The 19594-nt window shown below is 34.8% G+C and overlaps 1 protein-coding gene and 1 pseudogene across 4 annotated transcripts in view; one reads left to right on the top strand and one right to left on the bottom strand.

Annotated features, from left to right (window-relative positions):
• The first annotated feature begins 14 nt into the window (after positions 1-14).
• Positions 15-19594, top strand: part of SCYL2 (SCY1 like pseudokinase 2) — a 55774-nt gene continuing 36194 nt past the window's right edge. Inside the window, exons 1-2 of one of the 4 annotated variants that reach the window (XM_074375240.1) lie at positions 15-230; positions 13475-13679. In XM_074375240.1, the coding sequence (XP_074231341.1) occupies positions 13503-13679 (177 nt within the window). In that variant the 5' untranslated portion in view covers positions 15-230; positions 13475-13502. Of the gene's footprint in view, positions 335-372; positions 631-13474; positions 13680-19594 lie in introns of those variants that run through there. The other 3 variants (XM_074375236.1, XM_074375239.1, XM_074375238.1) reach the window with 3 other exon arrangements.
• LOC141579321 (translation machinery-associated protein 7-like) lies at positions 6694-7241 on the bottom strand (annotated as a pseudogene).

Genomic DNA, 19594 nt, shown 5'->3' with positions numbered 1-19594 from the left:
CCTTTCGGTCTTCTTTCCCCTCCCTTACTCTTCTTCCCCGGTCCCTCCCCTCCCCTCCCCCTTCCCTCCTCCGGTTCCAGCCTTTGAGGCCGCGCGAGTGTGGGAGGACATGGAGTAAGCAGGCGGCAGCGGCCAGGTGCCGAGGCTGAGCAGGAGCACCCAGGAGGCGTTTAGGGGGGCGGGGGAAACAAGCCCCAGCACCGCCCCTCCCGGGAGGAGAAGGAGAAGAGGTGAGTGACCGTCCCCGAGCACCAAGCGACCGCCTTCACCGGCCGCGCTCGCGGCTGGGCTCCCCAGGCCAGCGAGGAAGGAATGTGGAAGAACCCGCGCCCGGGTAGGCCTCCTAAGGTCCCCGGGGCTAGTGACTGTTGGCTGGCGACGGGCCTGCCGGCTGCAGGCCGTGCCGGCGGGGCCGTGGGCGCCCGCGCGGGGCCGATCTGGGGGAGCCGCGAGCTCCCGGGAGCGAATCTGGGAGGCCTGAGTCTGCTGAAGAGGCCTTGAAGCGGCGGGAGACCCGGGGCTGGAGCCATCTGCTAGAGGGAGAGCCCCCTGCTTCTGCTGGGGAGCTCGGGTTTCCGTGGTGGAGATCTTGGTCCCGTTTTGGGAAACTGGACACTGCTCCGGGACTGGGTGAGACACATCCCTTCAGTGTTGAGGTCCTCCTGATTACCTGGGTTACCAACTGGGGCCCTACCGCCCGGCGTCCTTTACTGACGGTAGCTTTAGTTCTGGAATGGAAGATTTTTGTTTGTGAGGTGGGTGGGGCAGGTGTTTTGTTAAGTAACCCGCTCCGAAACTCCTGCACTCTTGGTTTTCTAAGCGGGGAAGGGTGGAGGAGGGTTTAGATCGATGAAGCTTGCGAAGACTTGGGATCCGATTGAATATATACTTATGGTCAGTAATTAAGGGGACTGGTGTTTTCAAGTCAGCTCCTATGACAGTCTTCCTGAGACTCCAGGCTCAAGCGACTTAAAAGTGCAATGTCAGTAGTGACGAACAATTGTAAGTTGCAAGCTAGTTTTTTGTAGATCCAAGTCAGGAATCATTTGTATGACTTTTTTTTTTTTAAATCGGGTTCCGTGAGTAAGAAGTTTTCTAAGTCATATTCGCAAGCCTCTCCATTCTGGAAAGTTAATATAGTTCAAGGTAAATGCTCCAAACCAGCCTGTCACTGTAAATACCCAGTCATGTTCTTGTAATGACTTACAAGCCAGGTACTTGAAGCTTCTTTCTGAACTTTGCAGGCCTTTTTTGGCTTCTTGTCTTATTTTTTGGTTTAAATATTAATTTTTTAAAAGTTTGAAAATAATTTGTCAGCCGAGTTTATAAATAGAATTCTTGAGACACTATGAAACTGTAGTCATAAAAGACACATTTAGTGGACTGTGTAAAGGAAAGGAACCTAAAGGAAGATAAAGATCTTCATTCTGTTCAGATCCACTGTACACATGTGCAGAAACCTATTTTGTCTGTAAGATCCATAAACACCCAATAAAATAAAATTCCAGTGCTTGCATACACTGGAATATTTCTGTAAAAATCAACCCCATAATTGGAGACTACTCATACTCGCATGTTTGAAATTCATGACTTACCCACCAAGAAAAATGGGACCTCTTACCATGTTTAACTCAAGCCACTAACTTAATCATCCATCTTTTTCTATAGGAGTAAAGTTTGATAACATCCTGTTTCTCATGCCTCATATCAGTCTCCTTTGATTTTGCCTCTCTGAATATCTCTGGAGTCTGTATTCCTCATCTTCACACTAGTACTCTAGTTCCAGCCACCATCATTTCTCATCTGAAGTACTTTTGGTCTCCTGAGGGTCTACATGCATTTACTGTGGCTACCTCTAGTTTTCTACACCAGACTGAGTGATTTTTTTCAAAATACTGATGTAATCACATTATCTCCATGTTTGAAAACCTTCACTATTTTTAAGAGAAACTAAAATCCTTAAACATTAAAAAAAAATCCTTAAAATCCTAAAACAGGCTATTCGGACCCCTCTTAACTGCCTTTTCCATCTTATCTCCACAATGCCTTCTGGCATACCACTCCCCCCCCCCCCCCATCACTCTGTTCTCTGTTTCAAGTTCATGGCTTTTGGTTATGATGCTTCCTTTGCCTGGAAATGCTCTTCCTTTCTTTTTCATCCAGCTAATGCCTACTCATCATTCAACTCACTTCAGGGAAGACTTTCCTGATTAGGATAGATTCCCCTCATTATATGTACTCATGACACCACTGCAGAATTGCCATACTTAATACGTAATAAATTAGTGAGCTGTTCCTCATCTTCTGATACTGTGTAAGTTTTAATAAATGTTTGTTAAAGGGATGGATTCACTGAATATTTACTAAGTATGCTAGGAATTGTACTGTTTTCTGTGCATCTTCATCTTTAATCCTCACAACAGTCACTTGAGGTATGGGTGGCAGTTCCCCCTTTTTAAAGATTAGAAATTGTATTAGGGAGGCTAGTTGGTGGTCATAGTGCTAGTATTAGAACTATCATTTGAACCCAGGTTGCGTTGCCAGTGAAGATTGTGTTCTTACTCATGTAATTCTCATACTGTGCATCAGAATCACCCGGGGAGCTGCTCAGATTGCAAATGTCCTGACAAATTTATAGATTCTGATACCAAAGGTTTGAGACAGTACATAGGCATCTGTATGTTTTAACAAGTTACCCAGTCATTTGGATGTTATTAGATGTATTTAGGTCTTCATCAGAGTTTGAAAATCATTAGCTTGGTGTTTGAAAACCATTGTCTTAGGCGACACTTTAGTGTTTTATGAATATCAGTTTTCACACATTGTCCTACACTGTTTCAGATTTTATATGTTCTTAAATCAAGGAAGAACTGTAGACCTGAGGAAGTGACCTTAGCGATCATTTAGTCTAATTTCCACTCAGTTATTCCTTTCCCCCTTCTTTGGCTGGAGGAACTGAATAGTAAGACACTGCCACCCAAGTGCTGCTGCTACTTTTTTTAAAAAGTACAATAATTTCCAAGTATCTGACTGACTTCCTGTAGTAAAAACTATGAAGTACATGGCCTAGACGTACCTTCAAAAAAGTTACATGTACTCTCTCATCAAATTTTACGTATTGTTCAAATTACTAATTTGCTATTTAAGCATATATTGCCTTATAATCTACCATTCTGCTTTTTAAATCTTACTGTATACAAATTTAATGATGGAAACAATGTTTTACTTCTTGTTTCTCCTACTGCATCTAGTTTGGTGCTTTTGAACCCTTAGGTACACAGTAATCTGTTGAATGGGTTTTTTTATGTTTGTTTCTTAAATCAGTTTGTCCCCTGTAAGTAGTCTGTTCTAGCTCAACTGATAATTAGATACTTTCCTTAGTTACAAGGAGAATGATTGTATTCAAGTGGTACAATCTTTGTTTTCTCGGTAAGATTAAACATGACTTCTATATAGGCCAAAAAATGTTTTTAATTTTTGAAAACTGTATCTTTTTAGAACTTCCAGTAATCTCTGAGTCTTCCTACAAGAAAAAAAAATGTGTTTTGAAAGTGTATCTCAGGACCATCTTAGACATAAACAAATAACCACCACATACAGGTGTTCAGGTATAAATTTTTTTTTACCAAATTGTATGAAGCATCTTGTCAAAATTATTTGTCATGTTAATGTAACTCTTATTTGAAGTTACAAAATTTTATTTTATAAGTGTTTAACTATATAAACGACTATATAAGTGGTATTTTAAAATTTTTAGGCATTTACTTAGAAATCTCAGACCCTTGTGCCTCTTTAAGGAATAAAGCAAACTATTTTGAGTTCATTTGTATTTTTTTGTGTTATTGTTTTTTTATAATCAATGTGTATTAGTCTATGCTTATTGAAAGTCTAGTCTCTGTTAGGTGCCATGAGATTAACAGTTAGTTACTAAATGTAATTTCACTATCAGATGTAATTAAAGTAACCTTTTTATTTGCATTACAGTATTCCCAACAAAAATGCAAGCTAATTCTATTTACTGTTCAAATTAGTAATCAAATTACTAATAAAAGAATATTTTATTCTCTGGGAAGTAAGGAAAAAAGGGACTCTTTTTGCAGTTTTGTTACTTGAAAGTCCAGGAAGTTAGTATAAATACAATTTTACATACTATATTCCTGCTATATCTAGAGTTTATGAGTAGGCAGAACTGAAAGAATTGCCAGTTCTTTTCAGGTGCCTGCCATCAGGTGCTGTTAACACTCAACCCACCGTCTGCCGGGTACCTGTAAAATCTAGTATTACAACCGATTCATCTACTGGTTCTACTAAAAGCCAAATGATGGCTGAATCAGATGGTAGAGAGATATAATCTTGAGATCTTACTGAAGCTGCCTCAAGTTTTATTTTGGCAGGGATTTAGGAGGGGAAGATGATTGAATTTCAAGTGAATTCTACTAAATGGTGTACAAGGGCCAAACACAAGAGTAAACATTTCTATCATTTATGATTTTGTCTTAGAAAAATAAGACTTGTTTCTTTATTAATCAAGTGAAAATTTGAAAAGTTATTTTAGGAAAATATAGTTGGACTCTAGGATTCTTACATGTCAAAAGGCTATTGCTAATAATTCAAAATCTCATTTAAGTTTGGGTCTTATTTTACAAACTTTTTCATTTCATTCTCTCCTTAGCCTTTCAGTTATTCTCGTGATTATAGTTACTCCTCTTGGGTCTCTTTGGGTAACCGTTTTCAGGCCAACAGTCTTAACTACTATACTGCTTATAAACTCATGGTGCCCACATTTTTATCTTCAATCAAGACATTTCCCCCTGAGTTTTTGGCTTGCATATCTAAACCTACTAGCTGTATACTCATATTAATGTCATTCAGGCATCGCAAATTCAACATGTCCAAAATTGAGTTCTTCTTCCCACAAAACAGTTGTCTCCTGTAAGTCCTGCCTTGGTAAGAAGTGGCTTCACCGACCGCCGAGAGTCTAAACTTGGAAACTTGATTGGGATTCCTAGTTTTGTCCTTTTCCATTATCTGACTGATCACTAAGTTCTCTTAGTTCTAACTCGTTTTCTAAATTTTTCCTTTCTTCTCCTTCCTTTCGGCTGTTTCCTTAATTCAGCAACCTCTCCCTCCTTTAGAATTTGTATAAATTTGATATATAATACACTAAAATATATAATGAAGTTTAATATGTTATTATAAAATAAATATGCATGTAACTGGCACTTTTAGAACACCTTCTCCTACCATCCCTTTCCTATCTTCCCTGTCCGTATTTCTAAGTGTCCTTTCCTTTGGTTTTTTTTTTTTTTTTTGCCTGTATACATTCTAAATTATGTATATATAAAATTTCTGAAGTACATGTTGACATTCTCTTCAGTCTTTCATATTCCCTACTTTCTACCCCTAGTATTGCTTTCACTTTGCATGATGCAGTGATTGATTGTTTTTTTCATGCCTGAAACCCATCTGTGGCTTATCATAGCTTGATTTCTTGCTACTTAATGCCCTTGGTAGTCTGGCTTTTCTAAGTTTCCTTTGCCATACTTCCTTCTTTTTCTCTAGCTTTTATCTGAGCTGCATTTTTCTTTTTTTCTCCTGCACCCTTCCCATTCTCTATCCATCTACTTCACTCCTGCTCACCTTTAAAGACATCTCTAGCATTGCTGTTTTGGGGAATCTTTCTTCTGTTGGTTCTTCTTTTTGTTCCTATAACACTCTGTGCATTTATATTCTGTAGCATTTTATCACTGTAGAATAATGCTGTTTGGTTTACTTCTCTGTCTCTTGCTCCTTTGATGGTAAGCTATTTGTATGGCTTATTTTTCCTTTACTTCTTTCTTCCCCAGTTTCTTAGGTGGTATCAGGTACATAGTGGGTACTCAGTAAATATTAAATAATTCACTGGACAATTTCCATGTCTGTTGTGTACACCAGTGTTGACTCTGTTTGGAATTGGATAGGCATCTCGAATGTAAATATATCCTTTGTTTTTATAATGAACTATTTATAGTTTTTAAATCAAATCATACATAGTCTTCCTCCCCTCCATGTCTTCGCACATAGTAACCCTTCTTTCTGGAAGCTCCCTCCCCTTTGTCCTAGCTGAAAAACACTTTATTTTTTAGCCCATCTTCATGTTCTCATAGCATGGTACATTCATACCTCTAGTTAATTGCTACAAATCTTTGCAGATCTGAGTCTGCTACTGGACTGAGCCCCTAAAAAGCAGAAATATTTCCATTTACGTCTATATTCCCAATGTATAACAAGTGCATGGCAGGTAATATATAGCTACTCAGGCAGAGTTAGAGGAATGGAAATATATGTTTTAAATAGGGTTTTTGTGTTTCTTCCACCTCTCCATCAGAATCAGCAGCAGATGTTCATAGAGAGCAACTTGGCATAGCAATAAATGTTTTCATAATGCCAATAGCAACATTTTCTAACTGCTTACAGAAATGCAGCATTAAATTAAAAAAGGAAATGAATTTCTATTTCTATTTACAGACAGTTCAAAACTTTGATAGAAGAAAGTAGGTTATTCTTACATAAATACAGTTAACTGAGAAAATAGGATATAAACTAGTGCTACCTTAGTCTAGTGGCCTTCCAAATATTTTTGTTTGTGTATTCTCTTAGTAATTTTATAATCTGCTGTACTCCTTTGTGTGTTTTGAGTTCATGGCTTTTGAATTTTTTTTTTTGTCAAGAGTTTTTTGTTTGTTTCTTTGTTGTTTTTACAAAAGTTTATTCTTAAATGTGCAATAGGTTCCACTTCATTCTAGCTACAGGTGGCAACAGATGTTATTTTATGACAGGGAATCCAGATATTTAAACTGGAATGGTATTAAGGATCATCATTGCCTCAGGCACAAGGAAAAGCTTACTTTTTGCCAGGTTTCTTAATTCCACCTGTAGCCAGGGGATCTTTCCCCGTGGCCTTCGCTTTTAGCTCCTCAAGTTTCTTCTGCCCCTCTTTCTGCTTCTGCTTGAATGCCTTATCTTCCTCGTCCATCTCTTTGGCCTGCTTCTTGGGCTGCTTCAGGGGCTTCTAGCCAGCGTCATGGCCAGAAATGGCGCCTGCCACCCCTTCCCCAGACCCTGCCACCGGAAGTGTCTCAAGAGTTTGATAGTTGTAAAGTATCTAATTTCTAAGTTGTTGTATATTGTGATTATGATTTACTTTCATCAAAACCTTGAAATTTTTGCTTCTTAATTGAAATAAGCTTGTTCCTATACATCCCTGTAACAACCATCTTATTTCTTTTTTTTTACCTTAAAATTTGTATTTTTTTTTTCCTGGAGGTGCTTGGGATTGAACCCAAGACCTTGTGCGTGCTAAGCACGTGCTCTATCACTGAGGTATACCCTCCCCGCAACCATCTTATTTCTTAATTTAGTTCTGTGACAGATAAAGCACGGGGTTTTGCTGTGAAAATCTGCCTTAGAAGAAATAAAGCACAACCCCCTTCAGAATTTCTTACCAAACTTCTTTTTGCTTTACTCTTAAAAGACTTTCAGGATTAGTGTATTCTTGAATTGCATTCTCCCTACCTCCCAAAGTCTTCTCATACCCAGGGAAATGCCCTATAATAGGACTGGGATGGCTGAGAAAAATACTTTTGTTTGGTCAAGTGGGAGAAAATTGTGAAGAAAGAGTTGGTTAAGGAAAATTTGCAGGGCAGAGACTTGTTCTCAGGCAAATCAATTTTAGGAAAGCGTACACATGGCAGTTAAAGATTTGAAGAGTGACAGGGTTTTACACTTCCTTCTGTATCATAGACTGGTTCACGATCTAGTAAAGCCTGTGGACCTCTTCTCAAAGTAACATTTTAGACTCAGCTTGTCTATTTCTACAAAAGCCTTTGAGATTCTGATTGGATTGCATTGAGTCTATAGATTGATGGAGAAGATTGACATCTTAATATTGTTTTCCAAATCCTATACACAATCTTTCCAATTATTTAAGTCATCTTCAGTTTTTCTCAGAAAGTTTTGTTTTCATTGTACAAGTATTGTATATCTTGTTAAATTTATCCATAGGAATTTCATGTCCTTGAAATAGAATTTTTGAAATTTCAGTGTTTAATTATGTATTTCTAGTATATAAAAGTCTTTTTTTTTAAAGTATTGTTTTTATAGTCTGCCATTATGCTAAACTCACATATTAGTTCTAGTAGCTTTTTTTGTGGATTTCTTCTTACTTTCTGTGTACATAATCATGTTACTGGGAATAAAGAATTTTACTTCTTCCTTCCCAATTTGAATACATTTTATTTTGTTCTCTTCATTGCTTTGGCTGGGACCTGCATTAGAATATTGAATAGAAGTGGTAAAAGTTGACATCCTTACTTTGATCCCAAACTTAAGGAGAAAGTGATCAATCTTTAAATTTTAAGTAGGTATTCAGAGATACCTTTTATCAGGTTGAGGAAGATCCTTTCTGTTCTTAGTTTGTTGAGAGTTTTTTTTATCATGAATGGGTATTGAGTTTTGTCAAAAAAAATTTTTTCTGTCTTTACTGAGATTATCATATATTTTCTCCATTATTCAGTTAATATAGTGAATGACATGGATTTGTTTTTTAGTGTTAAATCAACCTTGCATTCCTGAGATAAATCCCACTTGGTTGTCAGGTTGGATTTGTTATGTGCTAATATTTTGTTAAGGATTTTTATGTGTTGATGAGGTATATTGATATACAGTTTACCTATGTCATTATTTGGTGTTGGCATCAGGGCAGTAATGACTATATAACATGAAATGGAAAGTGTTCTATTGTATTCTGTTTTCTAGAAGAGCTAATATGGACCTGGTATTATTTCTTCCTTAAATGTTTGGTAGAATTCAGTAGTGAATCCATCTGAGCCTGGAGTTTTCTTTGTGGTAAATGTTGTAGTTTTGAATTGCATTTCTTTAATACAGGATTACTCTTTCTCTTCAGTTTTGGTAGTTTTGGCTTCCAGGGAAGTTTTTCACTTTATCCAAGTTGTAGAATTAATTGGCTGACACAAGATCATTCATAATATAATAACTGATTCATTTAGAATCTATAGGGTTTATGTAGGATTAGCATCTGTAGGATTTCCTCTATTTTTGATATTGGTCATTTGTGTTTTTAAAATTTTTCTTAATGTAGCTGGAGGTTTGTCTTTAATAAAAACATTGGCTTCATTAATTTTTCTTTTTCATTTCTCTCTTAAAAACAGTATTAAATTACATTAATTTCAGTCAGTTTCATCTATTTCTACCCTTTGTTTCCTTCTTTCTACCCTTATTTTGAGCTTGATTTTATCTTTTTTCCCCTAGTGTCCCAAAGTGGAAGCTCAGTCCATTGATTTTGGAAATTTTTCCTATTACAAACATTTAATGCTATAAATTTCCAACTAGGCACTGCTTTACCTATGTACCACAGATTTTTTTATTTTTCTTCACTTTAAAATATTTTAAAATTTTCTCTAGGATTCCTTTTTTAGCCTTTGGGTTATTTAGAAGTGTTTAATTTAGAAGAATTTGCATCTTTCTAGGTATTCATCTATTACAGATTTCTAATTTCATTATGCTCAGTGAATGTATTTTATTTCAATAGTTTTAAATATGTTGAAACTTGTTTTATGGCCCAGCACATAGTCTGTCTTCATGAATGTTCCATGCACACATTGAAAACAAAATGCATCCTGCTTTTCTTGAGCGGAGTATTTTAGGTCAGGTTGTTTGATAGCATTTTTCACGTCTTCTGTATTCTTACTGATTTTCTGTCTACTTTGTCTGTCCATCTCTCCTATTGAGACAGGACCCATGAAGTCTCTGACTATATTTGTGTATTTCTTCTTTCAGTTTTGTCAGTTTTTGCTGCATTTATTTTGAAGCTCTCTTATTCAATGTGCACACATTAAGTGTTGTTACATCTTCTTGAGAACTGACAGCTTTGTCATTATGAAGTATCTCTTGAAGCCTGTTCTGGGTGTTATTAATACAGCCACTTAAGCTTGGTATATTTTCACATTTTTTTAAACTTTTAAATCATCTTGTAAAGTGTGTTTAAAGTGGGTTTCTTGTAAGCAGTATATAGTTGGGTCTTGCTTTTTTTTTTCTAGTTTGATAGTCTCTGCCATTTAACTGAATTTAAATCATTTACACTAAATGTAATTATTGGTTGGATTTAGATTTGCTATCTTGCTATTTATTTTCTATTTGTCACATGTGTTCTTTGTTCCTTTCTTCTTTTCTTTTTTAAAAAAAATTAATTCAGTTTTCTTTAGGATTACATTTTACTTCCACTGTTAGCATCTTAGCTATATCTCTTTATTAGTTGTTACTCTAGGATTTACAATATGTCTCTAATGTGCCACAATCTACCTTCAAATAGTAGTCTATTACCTCACCATATAATGTAAGAATCTTTCAGAAATGTACTTCAGTTTCCCCTCTTTTGTCCTTGATTTGTTTTGTCATATTTTCATTTCTACGTATATTATTTTTGTTATTTTTGTTTTAAATGATCAGCTATCTTCTGAGGATAACATGAGAAGTTTTTTATATACCTGCATAATTTTTATTTTCTGAGTCCTCCATTCCTTTTGTAGATTCAGATTTTCATCTGGCATCTTTTCTTTTCTGTTTGAAGGGCTTCCTTTAAAATTTTTTATAGTAAGTATATGTTGGCAACAGATTCTCCGAGATTTTGTTTTCCTGAAAAAGTCTGTATTTCACATTTATTTCTGAAAGTTTTTTTTCCTCCCCTCATGACTTAGAATTCTAGGTCAGCAGTTTATTTTAGCACTTTAAAGACCTCATTCAGTTGTACCCTGGCTTATATAGTTTCTGACAAGAAGTCTGGGGAAAATTCTTATCTTTGGTCCTCTCTATATAATTTGCCTGTTTTCTCTGGCTGCTTTTAAGAGTTTCCTCTTAATCGCTGTTGACTGATAAAAGTGCACAACCTGAAAGTTGAGAATTATGCTTTATTTGGTAGGCTTTCTGAGGACTTCAAGCCAGGAGGCAGCCTCTCAGATAACTTTGAGGGTCCTCAAAAAATTACTGTTAGTTAAAGAAAACCAGATATCTCACCTTAATGAATTTAGTGCTTTTCTATGTGTGAGAAGATGCAAGAGTCTGGGCTCATTGAAATCATTCCTTTTATACGCACCTTAGCTATCTAGGGCCAGTGTCTTGTTCTTTCCCATCCTTAGTTCCCTCAGGGCTCAGGGGGCGGCTGTAGTAGCTTGATGGTTGTAACATCTTTGTTCACTGATAGGACAGGAAACATTATTCATTTACATCACTAATGTTCAGCTATTTGACATAACATGTTTAGTCATGGTTTTCTTTGTGTGTATCCTGCTTGTGGTTCGTTGAATTTCTTGGTGCTGTAGAGTTGTCATCAGATTTGGAAAAATTTTGGCCATTATTTCTTTGAATATTATTTCTCCCCCCTCCCCCTTGTTTTTGAGATTCAGTTATATATGTTAGATTGTGGTTTTGTCCCACAGGTCACTGAGACTTTGCTCTTTTTTTCTCCCAATCTTTTACTCTCTCTTCAGGTTTCACTAATCTTTTTTTCCTACATTGTCTAATCTGGTAATTACATCCTCTCTCTCTCTTTTTTTTTTTTTTAATTCAATTATAGTCAGTTACAATATGTCAATTACTGGTGTACAGCATAATGTCGCAGTCATGCATATATATGTACATATGTTTGTTTTCATATTCTTTTTCATTAAAGGTTATTACAGGATATTGAATACAGTTCCCTGTGCTATACAGAAGAAATATTTTTTTAATCTACTTTTGTATATAGTGGTTAACATTTGCAAATCTCATACTCCCAAATTTATCCCTTCCCACTTCCTTTCCCCCAGTAACCATAAGATTGTTTCCTATGTCTGTGAGTTCTAAATTTTTTATATGAGATATTTTTCTTCACTAGAATGTTCATTTGATTTTTTTTTTTAGTGTTCCATTTTCTTTTATTATGTTCATGCTTTCTTTTAACTACTTGGACAGATGATAGCTTTTAATGTCTTTGTTGCTAATTCTATAATCTGTCATTTTGGAGTCTGTTTTTATTGACTGATTTTGATCTTGGTTATGATTACATTTTCTTGCTTCTTTGCATGCTGATAATTATTGCTTGATCGCATGCTGAACATTGTAAATGTTATCTCATTTAGTATCTGAATTTTTCCTTCCTTTGTGTATTCGGTTTCATTCTGGTAGGTAGTTAAGTAATATGTGATTAGTTTGATCATTTGAGGCTAGCTTTTTAGTGTGCTAAGGCAGGTTTAGAGTACTTTAAGAATGGTTTATCCTGCCACTAATACATGGTCTTTCTGGGTTTCTGCTGAATGCCTTCAGTGATCAACGAGGACTCTTCACTCTAGCTGTTGAAAAATTAAAAGATTTGCAGCCCTGTGTGAACTCTGCAACTATGCAGCTCACAGCTCTCTAGTCGGTCCTTGCCTCACCTGATGAAGTTTCATACCATGTACGTGCATCTTAGTATTCAACAGAGCATCAGGGGGATCCCAGTGCAAACTTTTGGAGCTCTTTTTGGCATTATTCCCTTTTCTGTTTTTCACTTTCTTTAAAAATTTTTTTTCCCTTTTCTCCCCCCTTGTCTTTGAAATTTGAGTCCCAGAACTCCCAGCCACATCAGCATCATTGAATTCCAATTTGTTTCCTCAGCTGCTTAATTGAGTTAGACTGCTGCTTGGAATTCTGTTCTCTACTCTAATCTGCAGTGTGCCTCTATGCAGAAAGCTGGGCAACCCTAGGGTTCACCTTGTTAATTTGCTTTCTCACTGGAATCACATGCCTATGCTGCCTGTTCAGTATCTGAAAATGTTTGTTTCCTATGTTTTGTCCAGCTTCCAGTTGCTCAAAGTGAGAGGGTAGATTTAGTGTTTGTTCCTCCAGCATCACCAGAAGTGTGTAAAACTTTAAAAAATATTTTATGACTTACTGCTTGTCCATGTTTTCTTGTCCTTTTGCCACCAATGCTTTTCTTTTAGAAAATATTCTTAAATGATTTCATAGTTCAACAGTAATTATTTCAATAGTGAACAAAACTTTAATAAAATACAAAATTTATTGCTTAGTATAGCATTAGCTTCTTTCAGGTTTTATATAGTAGTTTTTAGTGTGAAGAAAGATTCATACACTCTATGCCATTTTATGTCTTAAGTGGTCTATGTTATACAGTTGAACAACATTCATGTCCATGTTAAATGTGAATATGCCTTTTCTCTTACTGGTCTGTGACAATTGAGGTTGAAAGGAGCAGCTTGATTCCTAGACTTAAATTTGTACTCAAGTTTATTGTGTTCTCTGAAGGCAAAACCAACATGTAGCTTTTATCTCTGTAGGGTTGTTTTGATCATTGTTTGGGGTATATTAAGCTTTCAGATTAAACAATAATTGCTTTCAAAGTAAAGACAAATGGTCAGTGCTCTCCTATCCTCCTATGTTTTAGGTGACTGTAACTATCCAGGATTGCAGCCATGGAGTCCATGCTTAATAAGTTGAAGAGTACTGTTACAAAAGTAACAGCTGATGTCACTAGTGCTGTGATGGGAAATCCTGTCACTAGAGAATTCGATGTTGGTCGACACATTGCCAGTGGTGGCAATGGGCTAGCTTGGAAGATCTTTAATGGCACAAAAAAGTCAACCAAGCAGGTAAGCTTTAATTTAGAGTCCAATTGGAAAAACACACATGCTGATAAGTACCATAATGTGCATGTATGCATTTTTATGTAAAGAAATGCCAAAAGTAATGGGTTCTCTAGGACTCATTTCATGTAATGAAGTCATACAAAAAGAAATGCTTTTAAACATGCCCTTGAATGTGCTGGTTACAAATACATTGTTTGACATATCATCTCATCTTCTAGTTTAATTTTGTTTACTTAATAACATAAACATATCGGTTGAACAAATGAGTATATTAGATTTTAATATTCAGCAATGTGTTTTAGAATAAAAATTACCATGTTCCTTTTCATCTTTATTAATACATTGTGGCAAAATACCAAGTTAAATTTTTCTAACATTAAATGCATTCTTGTTTTAGTGCATCCTTATTCCCTCTTTTATTCTATTGCCTTCCAGAAAATGGACTTCTGTAATTTTTTATGTTTATTACCCTGATAGTTTTTACCATCAGAACGGGATGCATTTGTGGGAATATTTTGGGGTATACTGATTTAAAAGTTATTTGAAAACTGTTCAGTGAAGAGTATTTTGAATGAGTTGTATTTTTATTTTTTTATTTGACCTAAGAGACTGACAGATGGTTCTTAGAAATGTGGAGGATTATTAGTGTTAAATTTTACTAACAACTTTCTGTTGAAATTGTTAAAGAATTGAAAAATCTCCAGGTTTAAAACCTCTGTAGAAATGCATTCTTTAAAAAGAAAAGCCACAGTTTTCAAAAGTACTTTTAGTGTCATGCAAGTAAAACATGCAGATTTATTACACGTGTTTTCCAATGACTATCAAAATTGTACAGTTGTGGGTATGCATTGAGACTTTTCTAAAATTGATTTATTTCCCAAATAAATATTGGCTTTGTTTATCCTCTTTTGAAGGAGGAATCTTGGTCCTGTGATAAATTGTTTGTATGTGGTTTGTACCTGACCTGTACATCTTGTTTTTATTGCCATTTGGTTGGAAGTCTTTAAGTCCAGAGTTGATCTGTGTCTTAAATACTGATTGATTTGTCATTTTTGAATATTTTCTCTTTCACCAGGAGCTCATCCCAAAAGTAAATGGTTTCTTGAGTATTGATTACTTTAAAAGCTATTAATGAGGTCATAAAGTTATATAAATGACTGGCCTCCAAAACTAGCCTACATTGCTTTGAAAATGAAGTATATCAAGGAAAAAATGAAAGAACGTGAAATTTTTATAATTTATTAAGAATGTGATGACATAATACTGTCTTTGTACTTAACCAAAAGAATTCTAGCTGTTTGTGTTTATATCAGTACCTCATATGCTGAAATCCTCTGGTTATGTTGGAGCTTCCATTGTTGCTCATAGAACATGAAAACAAGGCACAAATAACAGGTAAATGATTAGATATTGCACAACAATACAGCAGTTCTCAACTGCTGACTATCAGAACTGAATTCTCTTATGAAACTTTACTATAGTCCTTTTTTCCATTGAATTTATTTCAAGGGAAAAAAAGATAGTTTTAGAATATCAGTGCTTTCTTTGGATATGGTTTTGAATTTTCTTTCTTTGCCTCTTTCAAGCCTTAGGGGTCTGAACTCTGAGAATCCCGTCTGGACTGCTGGAATTATTCCTTAATTCCTTAAGGAATAGCTAAGTCTCTAACCAGTTTGGCACTGAAGCCTCATTTTAATTTCTCCCTTAATTGAAAAGTTTTAATTCTTTTTTCAATAGCCTCATTTTATTAAAAGGTAATCAGAAAATACATAATTTACAGCTATACTTATCCAATATGGTAGCCACAAGCTACATATATATGGCTTTTTCAATTAATTAAAATTAAATAAGTGTAATTCATTTCCTTCCTTGTACTAGTCACATTTCAAATGCTCCATAGCCACATATGCCTAGTATTACCATATTGGACAATGCAGATAGAGAACTTTCTATGGACAGTACTGATCTTAGAGAAAGTGGGAGGAAAATAATGAAAAAGGATACTCTTCTTAGTCCTTTTTTTTCCCTTACAGGAATATTGAAACCGAAGGCATTTTTTTTACCCTCTCAGCCTATTTTGATTTAACATACAGTGTACTTGATTGCAGTTGTGTTTTATAAGCAGAGTATATAATCATAAGTTTGACTTTGAGGTAAATACCAGGTAAAAGACTTTGGGCTAGGAGAGTCTCATAGTTTTAATAGTTAAAAATATGAAAGTGTTTTCTATTGCTATATGACAGTGAAATAAGTACCATGATATTTAAACCATGCATTTAAAGTTTACATCTGTTCTTTCCCCCCATTTCACATTTTACTTTTTTTACATGATCTTCAAGAAAAGTGTAATAATGTAACATTGTCTCCCAAAAACCAACAAAACAATAATATTTTCAGATTAAAAGAATCCTCGTATGAAGTAGTATTTTCAGGATTTGCATACTCCTTTAAAGGTTATCTATGTATTTTTTCCTAGGGTTATTTCAGGTTCACATTAGTACAGTATGAATTTTCAGAGCATGTGCAACTAACTTTTTAACCTAAATATTTGAAGTCCTCTGAGAAGAATATAGTAATAATAGCACCTACAAAACTGATGGGGAAAAGTACATATTTATGAAACATGAAATGCAACAAAATAAAGAAAAAGAATTAGTAAATAAAAAGTTACTTGTACCTTCATTGTACCTGATTGGACATCTGTCTTATTATTCTGACTTTATGCTTCCAAAAACCATTTTTTGTTGGTTTTTACTGTTTTTGAAAGATGTTCATTGAAGAACCACCTTATAGTGAATAATTTATGAAAGTGAAATTAAGAATTCCTGAGAGTCTTCAAGACAAGTGTATAGTTGATATTTTGTAGTAAAATAGTTTTTAGGCCAGTTTTGTATACAAAATAAGCCATGAAGATTTTAAAAAACTATTGTTTGGATAAACTTCACCAAATACAATATGTAAACATGTTGAAATGGATAGATCTTTAATTATAGCTTATTGACACTTGAAGCTACTATTTAGGCTTAAGTACTATATAGTTTCCTTTTTGAGTGTTCATTTAGAAGCAGCTCTTAGTTCCTAACCATTATGCTTTCTAGGATCTCAGTAGAGGTGCTATAAAACATTTCAAGGTGATATTTAGGGAATTTAAGTTCCTATTTAGTTTTTTAAATATAAACTTATTCTTAAGAACTTAGGTATGGAATAATGCACAGATTGTGAATGGGCAGCTATTTAAATGTTCACAGTGAACACCGCTGTTAACCAACATCCAGATCAAGAAAACATTGCTCTTGTCGAGAGACTCATGTCCTTTTGTAGTCATTACCTGCCCCAACTCTAACCTCACCCCGTGTCCCCAGGAGTAACTGCAGTTCTGTCCTCCGACATTTTAGAACACTCTTGCCTGCTATTTTCAAACTTTATTTAAGTGAAACCATGGCATGCAGTTTTGTGTTTGGCTCCTTTTTCTTACATTTATGTTCATGAGATGCATCTGTGTTGTTGAACATAGCAGTTTTTCTTTTCATTGATATATAGAGTACTGCACTGAACATTGTTGTGTGCTCTTGGCATATATGGCACAATACCTGAATATAGAATTACTAGGTAATAATGTATGTATTTTTTCAGTGCCAAAAAGTTTTCCAGAGTGCCTGTACCAGTGTACACATCCACCAGCAGTTACAGTTTCTCTATATCCCTGCCAAACCTGTTTATAGTTAGTCTTTTTAATTTTAGACTTTCTGAGCAGAGGGTCTATTGAATTTTTGAAAATTCAGTGAAATATTTCCTGCTCCCCTACCTCCTGAATTTTTGTAATGTCTGGTAGTTAATTGCTAGGCATTGAATTCCTACTGCTGTGTCTTTGTTACAGCTTTGTAACTTAGTCTTTTTATAAAGTAGCATATTTAGGATTAAAATTGTTATCTATACATATGAACTGTTTTCAAGTATATCCTTATTTCCTTTTTAAAGAATATTTATTTAAGAGAGATTTCTGAGACAAATGACCTTGATTAGATTTCAGTAGCTTTTCTAATTTTTAATTATACTTTATTTAAATGTCACTAAAGGGAAATTTTTTTTGACCAAACTATATGTAAGTGAAAAATGCTTGCTTCATATATATGTGTGTGTGTGTGTGTGTGTGTGTAATTTAAAAATTGAAATGCCATTATCTTATCTGTTAGATGGTACTACTTTAACTATAAAAGCCGCTAATATATTTAAATAATTTGTAATAAAAACACTACATAAGTAGTTCCTGTCCCACCTGTGTACCTTACTTCTCCTTCCTTTCAAGTTGAAGAATAATTCAACTTTTTAAAATTTCTTTCAGCTCTCCTATATCAAGCCAAGGGATTTATTTTTGGAAGAAGATGTCTTTAAAAATATCTATGTATGTTTATGTGTAAAATTTTGCCTGGTTCTCGGGCTGTTCAAGCATTTATTTATTAGGCATTTCTGTTTATCTTGACACAAGTTTCTGTGTTGCCAGGTGACTGCTCTTCAAAATGGATTTAACTTAACGTTTATTAAGAGTCTTCTAGTGTCCTACATTTATTATGATCTTTTTTTACCCAGTTTTGGGATGGACCCTTTTTTAAAAAATAAGGCAACTTCAGTCTTATTTTGGCCTAAAAGTTTTATTTGTTATCCTGTTTCTCCTGCTCTGACTGCTTCATAAGCTTCATAACACCTCCAGTTAAATGAGGATAATGAAGATTGATTCTAAAAAATTATGCAATAAAAATTTAACTTCGTATTTATCTGCTCTACTAAATGTAGGCTTGGACACAGTCCCTTATTGCAAAGTTTACATTATGTTATCCAGATGCCAGTGATCATGGATGAGACTTACGAATATTGTGTAGACAAAGGCATGATTGAATTATTATAAATCGGTAAATTATAAGAAATTAAAGGTTTTAAAGTAAAGAAAATTATTGTGCAAAGTTGAATGTGTAGTCAAATTGCCTAGGTAAAAAATGATCATAGACTGTCTCCTGTAATTTTAAGGGGTATATCTTGTTTCTCTCAGTCATCTCAAAAATCAACTTATCTTAATCTAAATAAAAATTTAGTTTTTATTTTATTGTCCTGAGAAAGGGACATTGTCCCCAAAGTCACATCAAAAGTGAAGAATATGGTGCTTGACAGTCACCACTGGCCAATCAGGAAAGATCATAAAATAGAGATTTCAGGGAACGTCTATTTCAAAAACCATCTCTGGTGGCTCTGAAGAATATGTTTGTGGAGTTCATGATTGTTCTTAGGAAATCCCAGACACATTAGTGTGTGTGTGTGTACACAAAATTTAAATTTGGGGAGTAGTTAGGTTTGTTTGTTTGTTTATGGCAGTACTGGGGATTGAACCAGGACCTTGAGCATGCTAAGCACACACTCCACCACTGAACTATACCCTCCCTTCACAATGTTATATATTAACTCAGATTTTATTACTTGAACTATCTTGTTTTCAGCAAGAGTTAAACTTCGTAGTTGTAGTAAGCAAAGTAGCTTTTAAAATTTATAAATTAAATCTAGATCAAAAGACACAGCCTCCACGTTGACAAATATTAATTTTTAGAAAAACGTTTATTTCATAGCCTTTGTTGTTTATCTTTATGCTATTGAGAAAAAATATTTTTTCTTTATTTATTTTATTATTTTTTAATATTATTTTATTTATGGGTAATTCTTTTTGCCAGTGTATTTTAAAGAATATGATGTCAATAAACAGTAGTGTACCAAATATTGTGTACATCTGTTTTAGTAATTTTTATATTAAAAAGAGCCTCAAATTTTAGTTAGAGTTAACAGCTGTTGAATCTTTAGTGGAAGATGTATTAGATGATTACACTACCTCATCTTTTTTGTATATTTGAGAATTTTCCTAATGAAAAGTTGAAAAA

This window comes from Camelus bactrianus, chromosome 12, assembly GCF_048773025.1.
Source record: "Camelus bactrianus isolate YW-2024 breed Bactrian camel chromosome 12, ASM4877302v1, whole genome shotgun sequence".
NCBI lineage: Eukaryota > Metazoa > Chordata > Mammalia > Artiodactyla > Camelidae > Camelus > Camelus bactrianus.
This window is presented reverse-complemented; position numbering and strand designations above follow the sequence as displayed.